A 23,407-nucleotide genomic window follows, 5' to 3' on the forward strand; every position below is an offset into this window, starting at 1 on the left:
AATATAAAACTCATTAATTTCATTTGATTATTGTTGATTTCAAAGTATTGTTTTTGCTAATGGGCTCGGCAACCTGCGTGGAAAACCTGAGTGGAGTCAGGGTCTTAAGCGGCTTTTCTAAAAACGAAGCCGCAAAGCGGCTTTGCCAGATTAAAAATTGTTTGACGTATCAATATTGATTTAGCCGCTTCGCGGCTATGTTTTTAGAAAAGCCGCAACGCGGCTTTTTACCATCACTCTTCCAGGACCCTGACTCAGGTTTTCCACGCAGGTTGCCGAGCCGAGATATGACTTTATTCGATGAACAGCATATTTTTTAGTTTCCGACAAAGCTCTTATTATTTTTTCCGCATCGAATAAATTCAAGAGGCAGTTCACTCTGTTTGGAATATTTTTCCGCGCAAGTCGTTTTATGTAATTCGGCAAAAACTTGAAATTCAGTCGGGATGCTTAAAATTATGCTGAAAGCGCGGCCGAACAAAAAAATTCATAAAAAACATGAGTGCTTATTATTTTCTCTCCTTTTCTTTTTGCAGTGTTTAGGAGTTAGTGGGAAAATCTGGTTCTTTTTAATCAAAGATCGCATTTTTATCTGGTTTTACGATTTTTCTTGCCCAAGATCTGAAACGTGAGTGCTAATTTTTTATGTATTTATTCCATTGTTTGGCAGATAGTGGAAAAAAACAGGTCAGTTTTTAAAAGTATGGAACTGTGTGGAGTGATTTGAACAATTCTATTCTTCTTTCGCAGTGAGAGATTTTTTCTCAGCAAGTACGATGTTCTCTTCGTTGATTTCATTCTGATTCTCGTCTTTCTTTGGTTCTTCGTATTTCTTTCGTTTCAACACTCGGTAGATGTGCCAGCTTGTGAACAAACTAAAATATGAAAAGTTTAAAACCCAAAGGCTACTAAAGTCCCTCACGTGATAAAAGCGGCAACAGCGTTCACAATGAACAAGACCTTCTTGGTGCCCATCGCCGCGATGAATAGGTTACTGATCGTCGGCACAATAAGCGTCATCAGCCCGTCAAACATCTGGTCGAAGAAGAGGGCCTTGTTGAGGTTGGCCCCGCCGACCAGGTCGATCAAAATCACGTATTTGAGACCAGAGTAGCCAGCCAAGCCAAGAGCAAAGAGAACTAAGCCGATGGCAAACATCCAGTAACTTTCAGCGAAGATAAAGGCGATTTGAGAAGCAAGGAGAACCGCTGTCCACGCGAATTGGAGAGTGGTTTCGGAGAAGCACTTGGTTAGCTCTCCCCAAAGAGGTCGGAAGAGCACCTAGAATGCTGCGTTATTCAGGCAGAAATGATGTTAAATGTACCTCTGGAATAGCGCTCCACAAAATCAGCTGACCAGCCTTTTCTCCATCAATTCCCATTTCAATAGCAACATTCGTAATTTCCGTAAAAACCGAGCTCATGATAAAACCAGAGCAGACCATGCAATTAACGATCATACAGACGATTCCAGGGTTCTTCAGTACGCCGGTGAATTCCTTCACTTTATCGCCAAAGGGGACTTTGTTTTCTTTCTCTTCGAGCGCTCGTTGTTTCTGGCTCTCGATTTCGGAGGAGTGCTGGTGGAAGAGAGTAGCCACGATGGCTAGGGAAGGATGTTAGTTCTATCGCTGAGGGTAGAGTATCTTACCTTGGTGGAAGAAAATTCCAGTCATGATCAAAAGCGCGCCTGTCCAGCTCATAACAGTGGCGAGGTAGGAGGTAATCGGGAGCAGGGCAGTAATGAAGATAGGAGCTCCAATAAAGAGGTAGGGATTCCATTTGTTGCGAGTCTGAAAATTTTCTTTACAAGGAAAGTTGTATATCCTAGACGTCTAGGAAGACTTAAAACTAGCATGTATGTCAGTGCATATTCCATGTTTTACCTCGTCTAGCCAATTCTGTGGGGTGATGCAAATGATTCCGAAGGAAAAGCCAGCGCCGATGCCGGATAAAATTCCCATAATAATCTGCGGGATGACAAAGTACTCGGCAGGCCACCAGTTAGCAAAGTAGATCAGCAAGTAGCCGACAAGCGAAAAGACAGTGGAAAGAGTGAGCCACTCGCGAGCAGAGAGCTTGGAGTAGAAAGCGGAGAGGAACATCGCGCCAAAGTAGAGGAAGCCTTGGTTGAATCGCTGATGCAAGGAGGCTGTTTCTTGGGGCAAACCATAGGAACCCTTCCACTGAAAAACAGATTAGAAAAAAGTTGAGAAATAATAGCAGAAAAAAATGATTCAAAGGGCGCTAAGCTTTGAAAAAGCAATATTTATCTTCTGAATGATCATTCTCTCCTGACTGTAATTTGAAAGTGTACTTACTGAGGCTGTGAGGACATTCTGAAAAGCCGAGAAACCGAAAGTAAATCCAGAAAGCAGGGCCGAGCAGGCGACAATCAACTTCGAGTAGCCGCCATCTTTCTTCGTTGAAAGCCCAAGTCTCTTTTTCGGATAGCCCATATTCTCCGTTCTTTGGGCAATTTGGGTGCTAACGGGCTTAGTGAAAAAACGGCCTAAATTTCGGGATTCTCTCGATTCCTCAAACGAGTCCGGGGCGAAGTGCAAGAGATGACTCATTTTTGAGCTCCTCACTGGACTCGCGCCAACCAATAGGGAATCATCAAGGCCTGAGGAGCTGAGTCAACTTTTCAGCAACCTAAAAATGAGAAAAAATTGAGAATAAAATGAAAACAGTAGCATCCTTCAGTACCGAACTGAAACTTCCGAAACTGATTGAGTCTTGAAGCAATAAATATCTAAGTTGACAAATTTTCAAGAGTTGTTTTTTATAAATTGATTTATTCTGAAATCACACTGATATGAAGAGAAGAAGCAGGAGAATGGAATTTTTGAAGTAAAGTAAGTTTCGAAGCAATGATCTTTGTACAGTCATAGTAAGGTCCTTCAGAATGTTCTTTGTTTACTCATACTGGTAGCAGACAATTTCATCTTGCATGAAGTAGGCTTGTTGATCTGGTTGGTCTGGCTGTCCGACCGCTGTCTCGTAGACGTAGTAATCGCAAGCTGGGAATTCACCGGTGACGACTTGAGTTACAGGAGGAAGAGCAGAGTTGCTGTTTTCTTGGTTGAAGAGGGGAGAAGCTTGGGCAGGTTCCTGAGTCAGGACTCCAGAATCCGGAGAATGAGCGAAGGCGAGAGAAGTTTCTGGAGAGTAGTTTTGCTGCTCAGCGTAGCTAGAATCCGGCGAGAGTTGACCTTGACTGTGATTTTCGACTGGAGAAGCAGATCGATTCGCAGATTGAACCGGTTGTTCTGGAAATGACTGGTTCTGTGCCGGGATCATCCCTTTTCCCATCATCTCAGCGGTGACTTTTTCCAGGTAGAGAATTCGATTGATTGCTTCTCGAAGAATCTTGGCTTTGGTTGGTGTTTTCATGTCTGGGCAGACGATGGTTCGGATGTCTTCGATGCAGTGATTAAGCTTTTCCATTCGTCGTTTTTCTCGTTGAGTAGCCATTTTTCGCCGGTTGGATCGCTCTTCTTTTTTGGGGTCTTGTCGATGCGCCGGGGCAGTTGCGATGGGGACGGATTGGGGCTGCTGAACTGGGGGTTGGAAGGCTTGGGGAGGGAGGTTGACGTGAGGTTGAGGGACATGGAGAAAGTCCTGGCCCCACATGACGGTTTCGGAGGGTTCAGGGTTGATCATCGAGCTCTTCATGGAGTATTCGATCCAGGTTGAAGTCTCTGTAACCATTTTTTGCTTTTTGCTTTTTGAGGTTTTGCTTTTTTGGTTGTTTGAAAGTGTGTTTTAAGTTTGATGAGTGTTCGGAGAGAGGAGGAGTATTTATTGCAAGCGTGTGAATACAGAATATCGCCACCTATGTGCGCATTTTGCATTTTTTTCGCGTTTAGCGGCGGCTGGCGCCTTTCAAATGCCCCGCGCAGGAGGGAAGATTCTTATCGATGGCGAAAATCGCCATGTATTCAGGATATTGGCTTCGTGGAAAGCTAATCTGATACTGATCTCGTATCTGATCGAGTTTGAGGATCAACGAAAAAGCTGGCGAAGGGTTCCGGGAAAGAGCTATTTCCGTTTCCGCTTGTCGCTAGAAAATTGTAATAAACATGTTTTTCATTGCTTCTCTTTCAAATTCATGACAGATAAGCTAACTTACTAGAAAACAAGGAAGAGAGTAGACTTTCGAATAGAAAATCTCGATAAAAAAACTGATTTTAGATTTTTTTTTTGATTAACCAAATGATTTATCTTAACTGAGGCGACTTTAGAACTTCGAGTGGAGGACTCTCGCCCAAGTGGACTCTCGCCCAAGTGGACTCCCGCCCAAAAGGACTCTCGCCCAACTTGGGCGGGAGTCCATCTTAGGCGAGAGTCCATGTGGTAATTTTCAACCATGAGAAACAGAAAGTTGGGCGAGAGTCCATCTTGGGCGAGAGTCCACTTGGGCGAGAGTCATCCACTCCAATTGTTAACGACTATTCAATGAAAAAAAAATGCAATGAGCTGTTTATAATATATATCATATATAATATATGCAATGTACTTGATATAAATTAAAGTTAGGGTTAGGCGGCACTGGGCAAAATGACAGAACAACCTTACCCCAGGGGGATAGGCTAGGGTTAGTTAGGGTTACTGAAGGTAATTTAAATAATTTTAATAATTTCCGCTGAAAAGTGGTGCAGTAAGACTGACCTTCTCTTTCAACCTAATCGAAGATTAGCACTTTTTTGAGATTTCCAGTTTCGGTTTGTCCAGCAAGATAAGCGAAAGCATAAATTCTTTGATGTGAGAAAATATTGCGCTTCGCTAATAAAACTGGAACTCTCAAAAAAGTGCTTATCCTCGACTAGGTTGAAAGAGAAGGTCAGTCCTACTGCACCACTTTTCAGCCGAAATTATCAAATCTAATTGCCCCTTACCACGGGGCTTCGCCCCTTAGGTCCTAAGATGCCGGGGTCTAGTCTAGGGTTACTTAGGGTTACCTTCAGTAACCCTAACTAACCCTAGCCTATCCCCCTCGGGTAAGGTTGTTCTGTCATTTTGTCCAGTGCCCCTAACCCTAACTTTAATTTATATAAAGTACATTGCATATTTATTATATACAGCTCATTGCTTTCTTCTGTCATTGAATAGTCATTAACAATTGGAGTGGAGGACTCTCGCCCAAGATCGACTCTCGCCCAACTTTCTGTTTCTCATTGTTGAAAATTTCCACATGGACTCTTGCCCAAAAGGACTCTCGCCCAACTTGGGCGGGAGTCCATCTTGGGCGAGAGTCCTCCACTCTAGAACTTCACCATGAATACAACAGAAAGTCTTAATTTCTAGCAATCATTAGAGCAAGAAGCTCGCATAAAAAATTTACCACCGCGCAAATTCCAAATTCCAGAGTAGCTGAATTCTCCCCTTGGCTGAAAGATTGTTACCTTGTCATTCTCAAAAACCTCAAAAACAAGTCTGAAAGCGCTGTAATCGACCGTCAGTTGACAGTGAGCTTAGCATAACTTTCGTCGACTTCCTCGAATTAGAAAATCTGAGCGGGATTAGCTCTCTCCCGGGGTGTCATCTCCCACAATTCTCAGTTCTCAAAGACTCCTTCCGTCCGACCAAGTTCATCATTCTCACCTAGGAGGCCGCTTCATCTCTCAAAAGTCTATTAATAGAACTTTGAAAATTAAGGGGCTGGACATCTTTAATCGCGATTTTCGAGATGATATTTTCCAAAAAAAAATTAGACATTGACTCCCTTATATTTTCGAATTCTGAGTACACAGCTTCAAATAAGGGTCTATCCTTTGTTCACATTTGAATAATCAAAAGTTAAATTAATTGAAAATTGAAAAGCAAAGCACTGATTTTTGAATATTAATCAATCAATCAGACTCTGAACTTTCGAACTCATAGACTGGTAATGAACTCATTTTTTGTAAAAATCGATGAATCAATTTATTTCAACTGATTTGCATCGCCGAGCGACGAATGAACTAAAGTCGTCAATTTCAACCCCAAGAGAAGAAGAGAAGAAGGGAGACTGTTAAAACTAATCCCCCAGAAACCAAATTTGAAGTAATTACAAAAATGAACTCAAAAACAGCAGAAGAGATCTGAAGAGAAGACAGAGACGTAGACTGAAACGAGAAAAAGGAAAATGAAGAAAGAAGAGTCTGGAGAATCGAATGCACATAAATTATGTGACATAATTAAATTAAAGAAATGACGTCAATTGTAATCAAAATTAGACAAGTTTGAACTGGGTCACTTCATTTGAACAATTCGTCATAGACGGTTTTTCTTTGAACTTCTCCCAGGTTCAGAAGATGCATTGAACGAAGATAATCGACGGTTCTTATTTCAGTTCTGATGCGTCCAGAAACTTATCTGAAGATTAGATAGCTGCGCGCGGTTTTCGAATGAAGACAAAATTTGATCATTTATATATCAATTCGAAAGCCGCGCGCGGCTACCTTATCTTCAGATAAGTTTAAGATCACAGAAGAATTGAAATAAGAATCGTCGATTATCCTCTTTCACTTGTGGAAAAAGTTCAAAGAAAATTCCAGAGAAGCGTGAATTTATTGCCCTCTGCTCGCGCTCTAATTAGGGTACTCAGAGCGTCGTTCACAAAGTCACAAATTGCGCACATTAAAACCGGTCTGAAATTGAGTAGCTCCAGTTTTCTGTTTGAAGTTGGAAGAAATAGACAGCAATTCAAAATGAATACAAATGAGAGCATAGGAGTCCAACTCCAATGCTGAAAGTCCATGAATCATCCAAGATGATTTCAAAAAACTTTTTGTGGGGCCGGAAATCGTAAAAAACTGCAAGTGCAGTTTTCTTCAGTTCGTCAAGACGAGTCGAATGATGGGTCTAACTCCTGATAATTCTAAGGATTTACCGGTTTACCGGCTGGTTACCGGAAAATACGTTGTCACCGGCCGTTTTTGTTCTAGAAGTGATAGACTAGTGTTTGACACCGGAAATTGTTCTTTATAGTCGGTTCTCCTGCAGCCTAAAAGATGAAGGTTGTATCAATTCTCTGAAGAGAGTTATCACTAAAAACAGTAATTTTTACTAAAATTTTGTTGTTGCTGCACGTTCCTAATTTCTAGTCCCATTTTCGCCAAAAATAGTATTTTAGTGATAACTCTCTTCAGAGAATTGATACAACCTTCATCTTTTAGGCTGCAGGAGAACCGACTATAAAGAACAATTTCCGGTGTCAAACACTAGTCTATCACTTCTAGAACAAAAACGGCCGGTGACAACGTATTTTCCGGTAACCAGCCGGTAAACCGGTAAATCCTTAGAGTTATCAGGAGTTAGACCCATCATTCGACTCATCTTGACGAACTGAAGAAAACTGCACTTGCAGTTTTTTTACGATTTCCGGCCCCACAAAAAGTTTTTTGAAATCATCCAATTCAAATTTCATAATTGTCTTATTCCTTGAAAAGACGGATAACCAGTGGAGAAAACCTGAGTTAGGGTCCGAAAGATCTTTCATGAAAAGCCGCCAAACTCAGATTTTCTACTCAGGTTGTCGAGCCCAGTTACTGTAACTAATTTCCGGCTAAGCAAAGGCAGAATTCAGCACGAAATTAAAATTAGATGAGTCATAATCTCTTTGAAGCTCACTGTGAGTTATCTCCCTTCGTGTTGAAGGGTTGAAGAGGACCCCTTGAACTTGGAACTTGGTCGTAGTGGATCGAGGCGGCTGGGCGCTGAATCGCGGCGCTGTGAGTGGCGCGAGCGATCGACCAATCAGCGCGTCGCTTGCGCCCGCGTCCTCCAGCAGAGCCCGCCTACGTGTTTTCTTTCTGGGACGATCCACACTGCGAGTTTTGCCTCTGGACGAGCTCTCTGTCTCGCCACGGACTCGCCAGTGAGCTCCCTCTTTCTCTCTCTGTTCTCCCAGGCCCGGCACCTCTCTAAGGTGCTCCTGCCCAATTACAAGCCCCCCTTTGTTAAAATAAAAAACAGCCATTTTTGGGACAAAAATCTAAAGAACACAAAACAGACTCCGCCGAAAGAGATTATACAGTAACCCAATACTGCCCAGAAGATTAACATAAGTGCCACAAACTGAATCTTTGAACGTTCAGCTATTGAGAGATACGCCCTTAAGAAAAGTGAAAATTGAGAAAGAAAAAAAGAATATAAGAAACAGAAAAATTTAATCAAAGGTATTTCTTTTGAGTTTTATGATTATGTAATACGTTTTTTGGCGAATCCCAGGAGGTGGAAGGCTATATTTATGCAATAATAAAAATAATCGTTACGCCCATCACGATAGTTATTATTTTTGTCCTTTTTATTTCGAAAAGGGGCTAATTGTTTTTAACCCCTTTGAACCCGAATTGTACTGAAAACGTCTATTCGGCGATTTGCAGACTTTCAAAGAATTTTTTTTATTGAAGAAGGAATGTCAATTAGATTTTAATTTTGATTAAAAATCATTACAGTAAGAAAAATGCGGAAATAGTTGTTCAAATCTAAAGACGCAGATTGAATTCTATGACTAAATGATGAGTTTTCAGAAATAAGATACAGCCGCTCTTGGGAGCTTGATTTCTTGTTCGGAATTTAATCACCGCTTTTTCTAAATAGCTTAATTTAATTTGCTCGGCAGCTGATTACTGATTGTTATTTATTCTTAGCCGTTTTTCTTTCAAGACAACATTCAAGTTCGCTTTTCTTTCGTTTTTTGGTTCCAGTAGTTTGAAATTAGCAAACGCAGCTGTTTCGTTTTGAGAGTTGCAAATGTGCGCATTTTTGGATTGAAACTTTTGCGCTCATATTTGAAACACTTTACGGCAGAATTCCAAAAACTTGAGAAAACTTTCACCCCGGGGCGATAGATGCTGAGGGCCTTACCCACCATTGACAGTCTCTCTTTTCCGAGTTCATCGTGGGCCACTTATCTGCAGTCGTATACTTCGGCCATGTAATTTTCTGAGAAGGTATCAAAGGAATCCTTTGATGAAGTCACTCTGCTCGGAAACCTGTGTAGAAAACCTGAGTAAAGATTTGAGAGAGCTAAAATAGAAAGCCGCGTAGCGGCTTTTTTTAAACCGAACCCGCAAATTATTATGGGTTTCTCTGTAGTAATTTTGGCGAAGCCGCTTTGCGGCTTTCATTTTAGCTTTTTCAATATCCTGACTCAGGATTCCGGGCCTACGAATCAAAGGAGCCATAAAGTGTATTTGGCTCATTGATTTGGCTTCAATTTGGAAAAGTAACTCAGCCGCAGATCATAATTTAAAGAAAAGGAGTGACATTTTCATTCAAATGAATTTGCGCGCCAAAGAATTTTACGTCTCCCAGGAGCATAAATTCTACGTGATTACGCTTTTATCCTGAGTAAATGATAGGATCAGAAAGAAGCTCGGCTCAAATATTTATCGATCCCTCCGTGTTCTGAATTGATACAGTCACATTCCTACTGTCTGAAGCACAGACAGCTGGGGAATTGTTTCAGTATTGCTACAGTCTTTTTTTCGAAGTGTTCTTTGGTTTGGCGATGATTATTTATTGATCATTTTCAGATGTCTAAAGCTGCAGCAGTTTGAGAGGATCATCAGTCAATCCAGTTTTTTTGCAATCAAGGAGGAGTCAATCAAGACTGTTTTTGTCTGGGTTCTTTTTGTAGACAAAAACAATCAGCTGCAGATTGTTCTTTCTAAGGCACAAAAATAACTGATGAAGAACAAGGTCGCTAATTAGTAATAAGCAAATTCGCAGCTTCGTTTCCTCGAATTCTTTGATGCTCATTTTGAAGGGAATAACTCATTCCGAATGATAAACGATAGTAAATTAAACTTTAATCAAAAACGTCATGGCTTCGAGAAGAAAGGTAGGATAAGGATATTCTTCTGAGGTTGGAGAACTGTCGCCACATCGGAGACACGCCGTAGGGCGAAAATCCCCGTTGATTGGCCACCAGAGTTTGACAAGTGGCGTGTTTCACGATTGAAAAGAACCTTTTTTGAACCGCAGTTCAAATTCAAATTGACACTACTGCGAAAACGTTTTGACACTTATCTTTCCAGAATCAGAGGAGTTAATGTTATGACAAATCCTAAAGGAAATGGGCGCTTCCGAATCTCAAGATAGCTTCTTTTTTGCCTTTCAGGGAGATTTTTGGATCATAGATTTCTCTTGAAAATGGCTGTAAATCGAAAAGCCGCTTGGGGCTTTGAGGGAAACCGAGCTCTTAGCGCGGTTTTTTTTTTTATAACTCTTTCTTCTACCCTTTTCTTCTGCGATTCTTTACAGATATGCCTTTGCGTGATCAAACATTTGCGTTAATCTGCGGTTGCTTTCAGATGTCATCGGAGGCAGTCGAATTCGTGCAGGCAAAGTGGCAGAAACTCATTGATCAGCTGGAGGCGCAATCAACAAGGACAAAGGCAAACTGCCCAAAGAAGCTGGGAAACAACGGGCCCTATGTATATGTCGATCGGCGTAGATATGTGGAGGTAATCACATCCTACTAAAGAGAGGGGGTTGAACGACTGTACGGTACAATTAAATTGCAGCAAACCCGATTTTCTTATTTAAAAAACGAGAGAAGCTGAGAAACGCGGGGAAAACTAAGTAACAAGGTCAAATGCTGTATAATCTGACTGTAGCTCCGAGCCTAACTTCATGTCATTCTGAGTTCTCTCTTGGAAGATTAGATTGATTAAACTTGTTTACCAGAACGCAGCGTAATTTTAGCCGAACAGCCGAAACTTTACAAGTTTTTATGTCCTTATGATTGTAATGCCCTGTAACAGATTGTGGACCGTTCATTCAATCTTGTTTATAAAATATTTACGATCGGGCCTAACACCTTTTCTTATTTTGGCCATCTTATATCATCTCTTTCGAATCGGTTCTTCTCGTACAGACATTGCCCTTATTACGACAACCCAAGAGGCTCAATTGAATATTTAAAAGGTAATTGACTCGAGGTGATCCTTAATTTTATAAACGGCCCCCTCCTGGCTCGGCAATCTGTGTAGAAAACCTGAATCAGGGTCTGAACTCAGAGAATCAGGATCTTTCAGAATCTTACTCCGGTTTTCAACACAGATCGTCGAACCCAGCGCGCCTTAGCAGGGCCTATTCAACAGATTTACTGAAGAAACACGCCCGAAAACGGACTTCCTTCCCTCGTTTTGGTTTTGTACTAGATCGGCAGCCAGGAACATTGATTTGATTTTACACAAGTTTGCAGTTTATCGGGCGCCGCTTAGGCTCTCCTTTTCCCGCGCTCGGGGACATATTTCCGCGTGCATTATTTATCTTAAAATGCTGAAATATTTACCCAAAAACTAATCCCGGTCGGTCTTTCTTTTCTGCTCGCCAAGATCAGCCAAGACGGACCCTGGCGGATGTCGACCGACCCTCGGGGCGTAATGATCTTGAATGGACAAAAAATATTGATTCAGACTTTTGCCCCCTGCCAGCATCACCGCTGCTGTACCGTACAGTATTAGCCTTATCAGTTAGAGATAACAAAGTATCCCCAACCTTTTTCCTCGAGAAAATATCGCGATTATCTTTACACAGCTTCGAAAACCCCTGATCTTTGAATAGGAAGCAATTGATGCAGAATTTAGCTAAAGATAATCGAAGCGAATCTTAGCTGCAGAAGTGAGTAAAAGCGAAATAGAAATACTTTATAAGCGGCTGACGTACTTCTATCAAAGAATGAGCGAAGCGAGGCTTCGCTACAAATGAAGAAGAAGCGAAAACCAGCTCTTTTTATTCGCTTCGCTCATGCTCTGTATCGGGGTGATCTCTACAGATCTCTGTAGCGAAGATTCGCTTCGATTCACATCTTCGTAGAAATCCGAAAATTGCGCGAGTCATTGATTTTTTCAGCCCTTCACTCCCTTCGACATCTCCAAGCTGACTCCACCAAATTTGAAAGCAAATAGCAAAGAATCGTAGATCGAAAAGAATCTTTATCGAAAACATCAAAATTGAAAATCCCAATTTGCATATCTCAATTTCACCTTTATTTTTCTACTTCTATTTTCCTGTAATAGATTATTATATTTTCTGTAGCTCTCATTTATTTACCGCTAATCGGATTTATTCAGATTGGGTTATTCTACGAAACAGTGAAATCGTAGAACGCAGAAAAAGAGAGAAAAATGGGAAAGGTTCGACGCCAAGCGGCGAAATCAAGTGGAAAAACGAGCAAAGATTCGAAGACAGTCGCTCCTGGTGCTTCTCAGGGCTTGGTTTTCAATACTTCTGGTTATGGACAGCATATTTTGAAGAACCCGCAAGTCGTACAGGTAATTTAGCTTCTTGAATTCCAGCGTAGCTGAATAAACGACTAACCCAATACGAAGATGAGCTTCTCATCGACTTCTTTAGTCAATGGTTGAAAAAGCTGGAGTTCTCCCAAGCGATACCATTCTTGAAATCGGTCCTGGAACAGGAAACATGACAGTCAAGCTGCTGGAAAAGTGCAAAAAGGTGATCGCGCTGGAAGTCGACGATCGAATGGTGGCAGAAGTTCAGAAGCGCGTGATGGGGACGCCACTCAAACACAAACTCACAATTATCAACCAAGACGCCCTGAAAGCAGAGCTGCCTTTCTTCGATCTCGTTGTAGCGAACTTGCCGTATGCAATCTCTTCGCCCATTACTTTCAAATTGTTGCTTCATCGGCCCATGTTCCGCGTCGCCGTTCTCATGTTTCAGAAGGAATTCGCTGATCGGTTAGGAAAGGGTTTTTAGGCTTCGAAAGCTTGAATAGGTGGAGAAGTCGCTTGCGACTTCGAGAGAAAGAAAAAAATAGCCGCCCATGCCGCGGCTTAAATTAGTAGTATAGTCGCAAGCGGCTTCTCGATTCAAATTTCCAGTATTGATTTATTTTGGCTCCATCTAGGAAAACACGGAGCGCTGTCTATCTCTGTTTATTTACGCAAGTGAACCCTAGAAGTGGCGCAGCCCGGGGATAAAATCTACTCGCGTCTGTCCGTGGCCGTCCAGAGCTTGGCCCGCGTCGATCGCATCCTCAAAGTCGGAAAGAACAACTTCAAACCGCCGCCAAAGGTTGAATCCACCGTCGTTCGTATCGAACCGAGGAGGCCTCCGCTGCCGATCAATTTTACTCAAGGGATTTTATATTTATGCTATTATTCAAAAGCTAACGCATCATAAGCTAACGCGCAATTAGTGCAAATATGAATCTCATTTTCAAAATCACTCTTTTTCTTACCAATCGAGAATCTTGTCATTTCGTAGAAAGAGCGTCGGAGAATTTTTCTTCTATAGTAATGTTACTGAAGAGACCTTCAATCTGTCTGCGAGACAAAAATGGGCGAATTTCGATTGAGGATAACAAAGCTCCCGTGAGAATAAACATTCGTTACTTCACGCAAGAAATGCCCCTTCCTGTCTATCCGACGACAGTACATAAACACGGATGCAGACTGCAGGTTGACATAGATGACTTCTTGCGCCCGAAATAAAACACTTGGGTTTCCATAGAGATAACTCGAAAATACTTCCGATGTTCGCGATTTTTTTCTAATTTTTTTTTTCGTCGAAACAAGTCTTTCTTCCTTCTTCTTCACTCTTATGTGAATCATATTATGCCTGTAATAGTTACTGTGTGCCCAAAGTCGTTTGGGCATAGCAGCTGAGGCGCTTTGCTCTAATATTTGAAGCTCGTTGTCAATATACGATCGCGGAAAGGTTACCATAGAGAGAAATGCAAGAAGCAAAACTCAACTTCACTTTTGAGAAATTGGGAATTTCAGTTTGATGATTTTAAATAGCTAATTTTAAAGCCAGCGCTTTTTATGACGCTCGTTGAGTTGTGAAAAAATGAAGATCGATTATGATTTCAGCGCTAGAAATGAACCGGAAACGATAGAGAGATTTTCAAAATCCCTAAACACAGAGAGTGGGACGCAATGTTGAGAATTTGCTTCAGCCGGAAGAACAGAGTTATGATGGCAGAATTCACAAACAAGAAGGTTTTGGAAACGCTAGAAAAGGAATGGGCTCTTAATTTCATCTTGTGAGGGGTCGTTTTAGATTTTAATTGACCACAAAGTAAATAAAATTATTATTTCAACTTATATTTTCTTAAAATTTAGCGTCTTTCTGTAAAGAAAATTTGATTCTCCCCCCTAAATTGATTCTTCTAAGTTGATCTTAGTTTGTTGCAATTAGTTGAGTGGTTTCGCAACGGATTTACATACCCGAATGTTAGCTTAAAATTCACCTCTATAAAAACAGATCATCTCTGCATCTAACTTTACTTTATTCACTTGATCAAATTATTTAAGCCCGTAATTACTGCCAATAATGGTAGTTTAGTGGGGGTCAATGCAGAATAAACTTGCGTAGTCCGAGCGACGTGATTTCATAAGTGACTTCAAAGTATTACTGAGCCCCGGAAAGAATTTTCAAACGCACTGTAGTTTACAGAATAAGAGCTTACCGATGGATTTTGATTTCAAAGAACTGATCGTCGAGGCAGTTAAATCTTCCGAAATGGCCGAAAAAAGAGCTAGACAGGCAAGACATTTAGTCTTATTATAATACCAGTAGTCCAACATTGAAAACCGAAGAGCCGCTGGCAGCTTTTAGCTAAAAAATTTAGAAGTTTACACTTGCGGCTTTCAAAAGTCATTTTTTAGTTCTTGCTCGAAGCCGCAGGCGGCTTCTCGATTCTGAAATTATCGTTCTATTTTGGCCCATTTCATCCCTTTTTAGATGGATTTGGACGACTTCATGAAGCTGTTAGCCGCATTCAACGAGCGCGGAGTACACTTCGCATAAGAAGGAAATAACGAAGAAGCGAAAGAAGAGTTGTAGATCGTCTTCAATTTTTATGAAGCAAATGTTTGCGAACTCGGATGTGTATAAACGAAAAAGAACGCTCATTTCAGTCGATTCTCACAGTCGTTAAATTTAAGAAAGCCTCTTCAAATTCCAGTTAGGCAATTTTTCACGCAATTCTTAGGACTTTCATATCAAGCGTTTTGATTGGTCCGAATTTCTTTAGAATGCTTTTGATTGGCAGATTTTGCTTCTTACCTTTTTTTCTTTGTTTTTGATCCGCTGGAATTAAGGAATTGTCTGATTTTAGATTGAAATTGGAATTTCGCTTTGATAGGTCCTAAACTACTTGCCTCCATCCCCTGGGTCTGACTTGGCTGACCAGTGGGAGACTCACTCGTCTAGAACAAGCCAAGTCCAAGCCCAGAACCAATGCCAGCCCAACCGACAAATACGCGCAGTCGCAGCCAGCGAAACCCCACAGGAACGGTTTCTAACTACACGGATCTCATTTTTATCGATTAATTCTCTAGAACGTGATAGCACCCGCCTATTTTTTCCATTTCTACTGGGCCTTATCCCATTACAAGAGAGATCAAGGTCGATATTCAATACATGGGCTACAGTAAAAGTAAGAAAATCAAGCCCAACTCACTAGGAACTGCTAGAAAAACTCGTAAAATTGAAGAAAGATTAACTTTAGCTCAAAGCCGCAAGCGGCTTCTCCATTCTGAGCAAATTTATTAGGGTTTCTTCTTCATCGAGATTTCTAGCTGTATATGAGAAATGTTTTCTGAGCCGCGAGATCTCCTCAGAGCTCAGGCACTCCGAACAGAGGGTCGTAGCCTTTTGAGTGGCCAGTTAAGGGTCTTCCTATTTTAATCATTCAATGCGTATTGAAAGCGCTTCTGCGCCCTTACGAAAAATTTTGTGCAGACCCATAAAATTAGCAGCTCATGCTCCATTCACGGACCGCAACTCCGACTTCTGCGGGTGCATCCGTCACCAGTTATAATCTCCCGTCGCCTAGCGGCGGGCGCGGCAAGGGACAAGTTAGAAACTCGGAGTCAGATGGCAGCAGAGATCGAAATGTGCTCATGGTCGGGCCGAACTTCCGCGTCGGCAAGAAGATCGGCTGCGGCAATTTCGGCGAACTGCGACTCGGTAAATCTTTGTCAATGTTAGCTTCTTATTAACGATGACTTTTTAGGTAAAAATTTATACACAAACGAGCATGTGGCGATCAAGCTGGAGCCGATGAAGAGTCGGGCTCCTCAACTCCATCTAGAGTACAAGTACTACAAGTTAATGAGCAACCCAAGTACGTACTCTCTACCTGTTTCCCCTCGTAACTAATTTTCTAATTATAGAGGGTATCCCGCAAGTCTACTACTTTGGCCCCTGTGGACGCTTCAATGCGATGGTGCTGGAACTGTTAGGCCCCTCCTTAGAAGATTTATTCGACTTGTGCAACAGACGATTCACCCTCAAGACAGTTTTATTAATCGCCATTCAACTGGTACGCCCTTAATCATTAACTCTTTGATCAACCTCTTTCTTTTCAGATATCACGTGTAGAATATGTGCATAACAAACATTTAATATACAGAGACGTCAAGCCGGAAAACTTTCTCATTGGCCGGGTTAATTCAGATACACAAAACACAATTCATATTATCGGTAAGCTCTTTCTCGCTACAGCCGCGCTAACCCACGGTTTCTTTAGACTTTGGCCTTGCGAAAGAATACATTGACGCAGAGACGAAAAAACACATTCCCTATAGAGAACACAAATCGCTGACTGGTACAGCGAGATATATGAGTATAAATACTCATCTTGGAAAAGGTAGAATCCACCAAAATCTTGGCTAGACTAACCTGTTCTTAGAGCAAAGCCGCCGAGATGATCTCGAAGCTCTGGGACACATGTTTATGTACTTTTTACGCGGATCCCTTCCATGGCAAGGCTTAAAGGTACGCTTTACTCGCTCAGCCCTCTTTCCGTGATCCATGATATACATTTTTTATTCATCGATCTCTTTGATTTAACCCGTCAACGCACAATGGCGCAAAACTGAAGGCTCCTGCACGTTTTGTGTCACCACTGCCTTGACGGGTTAAAGATAATAAACGACGCCTAATCTCTTTCGAAGTACGAAAAGATTACGCGAGTGTAAAGATGCTTTCCTTGACAAAAAATGCACGACAATAGCAAAAATATGCCCTAAAATGTCCGAAAATGCAGTTTGACATGTATATCAATTTAGGCTGAGACTTTAAAAGAGAGATATCAGAAAATTGGAGATACAAAGAGGACGACGCCTATCGAATCTCTCTGTGAGAATTCTCCAGGTACGAAATGAACAGGAAAGAAAGGGCCAAACATGGAATTTTCAGACGAAATGGCAACCTATCTACGATACGTGCGTCATCTAGACTTTTTCGAGCAGCCGGACTACGACTACCTGCGGAAGCTGTTCACCGATCTCTACGAGAGAATGGGCTACGGCCAAGTGCCCGGCCCCAACGAAATTCCCGAGTTCGACTGGGCTAACAAGCAGCTGGTAAGTAACAGAGCACCAATCATTGACAAAATAAAAGACATAAACTCAGTCCCCAGATGAGCAGATTTTGGTAAGAAACGCGAGCGAGAGAAAGAAAAAAGAGAGAGAGGCATTTTTTAAGCCTTTGAAAATTTTGATAAAGGCAGTTTGAAACCATTTTTTAACGAAAAGGGAGAATAATTGGTCCCTATTTGAATTTTCTCCCCTTATCGAACTTTCGCTTCTCTTAGATTTAATTTCTATTTTCAGCCTCTAACGACGGCAGTGAGCACGCAGCCCAACTCGTCGAGTACTCAGCCGAATCAGGTAAATTTGAAATAAGCCAAGATCAATTCCAACCATTTGACAGAAGATTAAGGAGCCGACTCAACAGCCATCAGTGAATCCACCTGTCAATACTACTGTTAATAGAGATACAGTATCGGAAACAAAGTAAGTCTTCAAAAAACACCAGAAATGCACTGAAATCAAGGAAGAGTAAGTACTCTTAAGAGTTCTTAAATCTTCAAATAAGACCTGAAAATGGCAACTTATTCACCCTTTTTTCAGATGCTTTTGCTGCTGGAAAGGAAAGAGCTCGCGTTCTGTGCCAAAAAGGAGCTGAAGTTGGCATCGTCGCAAATCCAACCTGCCTTGAATTTTGAATCCAATTTTCAAAAGAAAAAAAAACTTGTTGCTGAAAACGCCTTCTCTCTTTGACACTGTTCCTGATATTCACCGCCGTTAAAACCGAAAAAGAAAAGACAAAAAAAAGAGAACAAGAACGCAACGAGAAAAACGCGCAACTTTCAAATGTCAAGTTTTTTTATTTAAAACTAAATTATTTTCAAAACAAACAAAATAGACTCTATTCTAAAAAAATCTACTCTCTGTCTGTAACTTGCTCTACTTTATTTTCAACTCAGCCCAAGTCTCAACTCATCCCATGTATCATTTTTATTTTTCTACCGACTTTTCCGGGCCCCTAAGTTGAATTTACAGTCACTCCACCACTAGTGAGAGCTTTTCAAGTTAACTCTTTTGGTGAGGAAATTTCAAAATTGCGCTGAAATTTCATGAAAACATTATTTAAAAAAAGTGCACAAAACAGTTCATTTCGGCGCCGCAATTCTAGTGTCTTACAAATTTGACATTGATTTAAAAAAAAACTCTTATCGGCTCTTTCAATTTCCCCTCAACTAGAAAACATAAAAACGGGTTAAAATTGTTTAACCCGTAAAAAGCCAACTTTCAACTCAATTTTTCGAAGTTCACTAGCCTTTTAATGAAGACGACAAAAAATGAATAATTAAAAAAAACTCAACACACTGTGCATTTTCTTCAGTCTCCCTCTCATTTTTTTAATTTCCCTGTTTCGAATTTGGCCCGTTTCGAAGTTTTTGAAAAACCCGCCGAATTTCCCGCCAATAAAAACTATCAGTAAATTATTTCTCGTTTTCGACCAATCAAATTTCCCGATTTTCATCCTTGGCCAATCAAGTCAGCCAGTTTCTTTTCAAAAACTTCGAATTGGACCAAGAACCTCCTGTTTTTGCTCTGCATCAAAAAATACTTTTTGAAAGTCAAATATTCCAATTTACACCAAAATTCTCGGAGAAAAAAAACCCACTTTCCTATTTGAATTGAACCAAATTCTACTTGCGGGGGAAGACCTTAGGAATAAAATTAAAAGAAAACCTAAATAAAGCAAAACACTCTATTCTAAAAACCCACTCGTGTCATGTCAACTTTCAAAAAAAAAATTGCAAGAAAGAAAAAATTCACAGAGTTTCAAGAAAAAAATGCAAAATCCGCCACTCTCTGTAAATTTACTATTGAAGACTTTTTGCCAAATAAAAAACTTATTTTCAATGGACCTAAATTTAAAATTTGCAATTCTAAATGCGATTCGCATTTCTCTCCTTCGGCAGACTCGGCTCGGTAACCTGTGTAAAATCCTGAGTCAGGGTCATAAATGAGCTTTAACTTATTTCGGGTCAGCTCTTTGGGACCCTGACACAGGGTTTAACACAGGTTGCCGAGCCCAGTTGGCAGATCCTTGATTCTTTCTTGCAAGAATCTCTAGTACTGTAAAGTCTTTAGTAAATCGTCTCTAGAACCCCGGCAACCTGAGAGTTCCTTCTCCGACTTTCACCGATCCAGGAACCAAGAGAAAATGTCAGTCGTGACTTGTAACGTCCCTTAGCTTCAATTTTATTGTCAGACCTTTTTCAACCAACCAAAAAATAGAAGAAATTCAAAGTGCAAGACCAAAAAAGAAACATTCTAAAAGTCAAATGGTCAAGTTTTTTCAACCAGTTTTACCTATTTTAAACAGTAATTGTTTCATCATCGGGTAACTTTTTTTGTGTATATTTTTCCCTGTACTCTTACTGTAATTTCCAGTATCACACATACATTCATGCATTCAGCCGGTCGAAAAATAAGCAATTAGGTTACCAATTATTCAATTCAATCGGCAATTCTGCCAGATTTTCCCTCGATTTCGACCAATAAAATCGCGCTGCGACTCTTTTCAACAAATATGAAATCCTCTTAGGCCAAAACATGCTACAACGGTTCCAACTTATGCAGTCCCAGCTTACTGTAACTGCTGCTTGGGTCTTTTCTACTTTTAAAAACAATCAAGCCTACTTCTTTTAAAAAAATCTAGTGTAACTAAATCCTTGTTCTATTTTTTAAAATGTTCGACTTTGATTAAAACTTGAAACTTAACATGTTTGAAAAATGATGAGCCCATGTTCTTTTCAGAATTTCGGAAATCTTTATTGAAGAAAATGTCGTTCAAAAACAATGAATATGATATCGAGGAGCAATTTACTGACAAGGACAACTACAGTAGCAACCGCGAAAGATCACCTATTCGCGGAGCGCGACCAGGAAAATTTAGGAAACGGTTCAAGGACGCTGATTATTTTCCTTGGGATTCTTTGCGTCGCGAATTACGATTTGCCATGAAGTAAAATCTGACAATCTGATAGGTCGAAATCTACCCTGGGTTCGGCAAGCTGTGTAGAAACCTAATTTAGGGTTCCGAATGAGGCTCCCTTTTTTATAAAAGCTCTTTCAGGCCCCTGACTCAGGTAACTACATAGGTTGCCGAACCCATTGTAGATTTCGGACAATCAGATCTTGCGATTTTACTTCATGGCCAATAAAAATTCGCAGCGCAGAAGATCTTATTGCTTGAAACGATGAATCAGTCGTGAACCGCAAGATAAAGCTCTGGCGACAAGTTCAAGATTCTTCTGAAAAACTTGCCTTACTCAGTGAACTGGATGAAATTGAAAGATATTTGCAAGGAACATTGCGCCGGGACTGTTATCTTTGCCGATATCATCAAAACTCGAGATGGCCGCAGCGCCGGTTTCGGCCATGCTGAATTCAAAGTAACCAAAATAATAAATTAACTTTTTTTATAAAATAGACAATGACTAGCATTTGGAAAGCTGCTAAAAAGAGAATTTTCTTTAGACGCTGGAAGAAGCAAAATCCGCAGTTGAGAAGCTCCATGGAATGATGTTAGATGGACGGTTAGTAAGCGGAAAATAGGATAGTCTCATTATCGAGAAGCCGCGTGCGGCTTCTATGATTGAAAATGAAGCTTCGCGCGGCCTTTTCATTTTATAGTTCGTAGCCGCAAGCGGCTTTTCGATTTTAGACCACATAAATTTTGCAATCGTCAATTTAGAATATTGACATTAATTTTCTTCTAACATATTTTCTAGCGATGTCCGCTGCGATCTTGACATAAACGATGACCAGCTCCATAGAATGTGCCGAAAACAAGGGCTGGATTTTCGCTCTGAGCGGCAGCAGCAATGGGACGCAGAACGCGCTGAGCGTCGGAATCAGCGAGGCAATGGAGGGTACAGCAGAGATACTGGCTACGGATCCGGGCATCAGCAGAGCTACGGAGGGGGGCCTGGCCGCTTTCCCGGCGACGACGGACCTTACGGAGGGGAGAATCGATACGGCCCGATGCGCAGTGTTGCGCCCAGTCACCAAGGTTAGTTCAAAATAGACAGAAGAGCGGTTTTAATTGAACCTCGAATGATGGTCGAAATCGCAAAGAAAAATTAGTTGGAGACGCAATTGACTGACCGTCGATATTGAGCTGTTTTTTTATTTGCATGACGCAGATTGTCTGAGATGCAGTCTTGTTTTAGACGCGTTTCTCATTATGAGAGTTCGCAGTAGCTGATACAGGCAGATCAGAAAGATGGTTCTTTCGGACAGAGAGAGGAAATTATGTCATTTTGTTCGTTCTTTTAGGCGACGGACTTATGACAATTCAAGTCCACAATCCCTTTTCCGAGGAAGAGTATTGTTTTACAGGTTCCAATTTTCAAGATTTTCTCCACTTATCACACACTGACTTATCCACACTTCCGTAAAAATAGGGTTCCTTTGATTTTGATTCCAAGCCCAAAAGTATTAATAATCATCAAATTTAACGGCAAAAGAGTGGAATCAGAGGCGTCCTAAATTGAAAACTCATATTTTTGTACAGTAAGGTTTTTGTAGAAAAGTTCGCTAAAAATGTCGGGAAAAGGCGACATAAGAAAGACGATAAAGTGTCGCCTGGTTATAAGATTTACATGGTTTTAGCTAGCTTTACCGATAAAGATATGGGTATTTCGATTTTAAAATAAATGTGTCTCCGTTTCAGCTTGGTTATCAGTCTATGTTCAGTACCTATGATTAACGGGCGTCCCCTGACCGAATACCCGGGCTTCGATAATCTGAGCCCGTCGGTCATGGATGCCATCGGAGCGGGTCCAGTTGGGAAGAACATTTTTGTGAGGAATTTGGATTACAAAGTTGACGAGGATAAAATGAAGGAAGTGTTTGGGCTTGCTGGCACGGTTGAAGAGGTTTCGCTGACAAAGGATCAGGACGGAAAGTCGAGAGGAATGGGAGTTGTTTCATTCAGTCAGGTTCGTAAAAAGCAATCGATGTTTGTCAGCTTTAAAATAAAGAAAGAGTTCAAGACTCAATTTCTCAAGACTCCGGGTAATCAAATTAACGCGCAGCTCTGGGAAATGACAGTAATGATAAATCCGCCCGAGCCGGGCTTGAGTGAAAGATATAGATAGTATTAGAGGCTACAGAAAGCAACCTCAATTTGTTTCAGAATTACGAAAACGTTGCGAAATCGAGCTTTCTCACTAATAGAGATTGATATTTGCCCATCATAATTTTGCGGCGCTATTTTGAGAATTTCGAGTGATTCACTTTTTGAACTTTTGTTTAAATTAAGATCCAGAGATGATTAGGAGAATAGGTGGCTTGTGACTTTGAGCACCATTTATGAACACTGAATTTAGCCAATGGAGGCTGTCAAGGCCGTCGTTATGTTCCACACTCAGGCACTTTTTGGCCGCGCTATGTACTGTAAGGTAAGTGCATCTGACAGTTATTCGATCCAGTTATACTTTATCAATGTACTTAGATGGATCGCAAGAACAATGAGGCTCCAAAACCAGAGAAGAAGAAGCTGCCCGAGGGATTGGCCGGACTTAATGTTAATCCGGACATTTTGAATCTTCCCACAGGAACGCGGGCTCTTACTTTCAAACAGCGGATCAGGCGGATGATCTCATACCCGAGATTTCTCGCTCTGAGATCTCGTTTTTCCTGCATTCGATGAATGTCAGTTTCATTCGCTTCAAGCCCGAGAAATAGATTTTAAACCGGCTCCAGCTTCCCAGGTTCCAGTCTACAATCCCCCTCCTATGAGAGATCCCTATGGCGGCTATCAGCAAGCGAACAATGTCAATGCTCCAATGCTTCATTCTCATGGATCCGGCTGCGTCATCACCGTCGATCGTCTACCTCCCAGTGCCACTCAACAGCGGCTCAGGACAGGATCATAAGCTTACAGAATTTATGAGCTTTGAAATTGGGATAGTAGTTGTAATCTAAGTTTCAGGTTGATATTATAAGTCGTTAGCTTCGATATTTTATTAGTTTATGCGTTGTATAAAGATCGATCTGGTTCGAACTTCAATTTTATAATCCCGGATGGTTTTAATTTTTACGAGATTACATCTGGATTTG

The 23,407-nt window shown here is 41.1% G+C and overlaps 4 protein-coding genes across 7 annotated transcripts; 3 read left to right on the plus strand and 1 right to left on the minus strand.

Moving 5' to 3' along the window:
* Positions 1–640: 640 nt before the first annotated feature.
* LOC145699105 (uncharacterized) lies at positions 641–2,693 on the minus strand. The gene is made up of 6 exons (XM_081776353.1): positions 2,321–2,693; positions 1,886–2,185; positions 1,651–1,792; positions 1,325–1,605; positions 923–1,281; positions 641–875 (listed from the first exon to the last, which is right to left on the minus strand). The coding sequence occupies exons 1-6, from the start codon at positions 2,573–2,575 to the stop codon at positions 734–736; spliced, it is 1,479 nt and encodes a 492-aa protein (XP_081632479.1). The 5' UTR covers positions 2,576–2,693; the 3' UTR covers positions 641–733.
* A 5,206-nt stretch (positions 2,694–7,899) lies between these two features.
* Positions 7,900–14,900, plus strand: LOC145699774 (putative dimethyladenosine transferase). The gene is made up of 8 exons (XM_081777037.1): positions 7,900–8,164; positions 10,307–10,459; positions 12,074–12,274; positions 12,357–12,714; positions 12,928–13,096; positions 13,891–13,986; positions 14,396–14,516; positions 14,715–14,900. The coding sequence occupies exons 3-8, from the start codon at positions 12,128–12,130 to the stop codon at positions 14,778–14,780; spliced, it is 957 nt and encodes a 318-aa protein (XP_081633163.1). The 5' UTR covers positions 7,900–8,164; positions 10,307–10,459; positions 12,074–12,127; the 3' UTR covers positions 14,781–14,900.
* A 179-nt stretch (positions 14,901–15,079) lies between these two features.
* LOC145699772 (casein kinase I-like) lies at positions 15,080–20,059 on the plus strand. 3 transcript variants are annotated; one of them, XM_081777034.1, is made up of 12 exons: positions 15,080–15,261; positions 15,849–15,944; positions 15,991–16,101; positions 16,151–16,299; positions 16,346–16,460; positions 16,507–16,626; positions 16,669–16,754; positions 17,048–17,132; positions 17,178–17,344; positions 17,594–17,650; positions 17,694–17,776; positions 17,894–20,059. In XM_081777034.1, the coding sequence occupies exons 1-12, from the start codon at positions 15,213–15,215 to the stop codon at positions 17,946–17,948; spliced, it is 1,173 nt and encodes a 390-aa protein (XP_081633160.1). In that variant the 5' UTR covers positions 15,080–15,212; the 3' UTR covers positions 17,949–20,059. The 3 variants fall into 3 exon arrangements, with proteins under 3 accessions (XP_081633160.1, XP_081633161.1, XP_081633162.1); XM_081777035.1 differs by having other exon boundaries at positions 17,697–17,776; XM_081777036.1 differs by having other exon boundaries at positions 17,703–17,776.
* Positions 20,060–20,554: 495 nt separating this feature from the next.
* Positions 20,555–23,238, plus strand: LOC145696274 (myelin expression factor 2-like). 2 transcript variants are annotated; one of them, XM_081773276.1, is made up of 8 exons: positions 20,555–20,733; positions 20,819–20,877; positions 21,073–21,353; positions 21,620–21,682; positions 22,040–22,284; positions 22,675–22,746; positions 22,800–22,900; positions 23,031–23,238. In XM_081773276.1, the coding sequence occupies exons 1-8, from the start codon at positions 20,623–20,625 to the stop codon at positions 23,221–23,223; spliced, it is 1,125 nt and encodes a 374-aa protein (XP_081629402.1). In that variant the 5' UTR covers positions 20,555–20,622; the 3' UTR covers positions 23,224–23,238. The 2 variants fall into 2 exon arrangements, with proteins under 2 accessions (XP_081629402.1, XP_081629403.1); XM_081773277.1 differs by lacking the exon at positions 21,620–21,682.
* The last annotated feature ends 169 nt before the right edge of the window (positions 23,239–23,407 follow it).

The sequence above is a fragment of the Oikopleura dioica genome, chromosome 2 (assembly GCF_907165135.1).
Source record: "Oikopleura dioica chromosome 2, OKI2018_I68_1.0, whole genome shotgun sequence".
NCBI classification, from domain to species: Eukaryota; Metazoa; Chordata; class Appendicularia; order Copelata; family Oikopleuridae; genus Oikopleura; species Oikopleura dioica.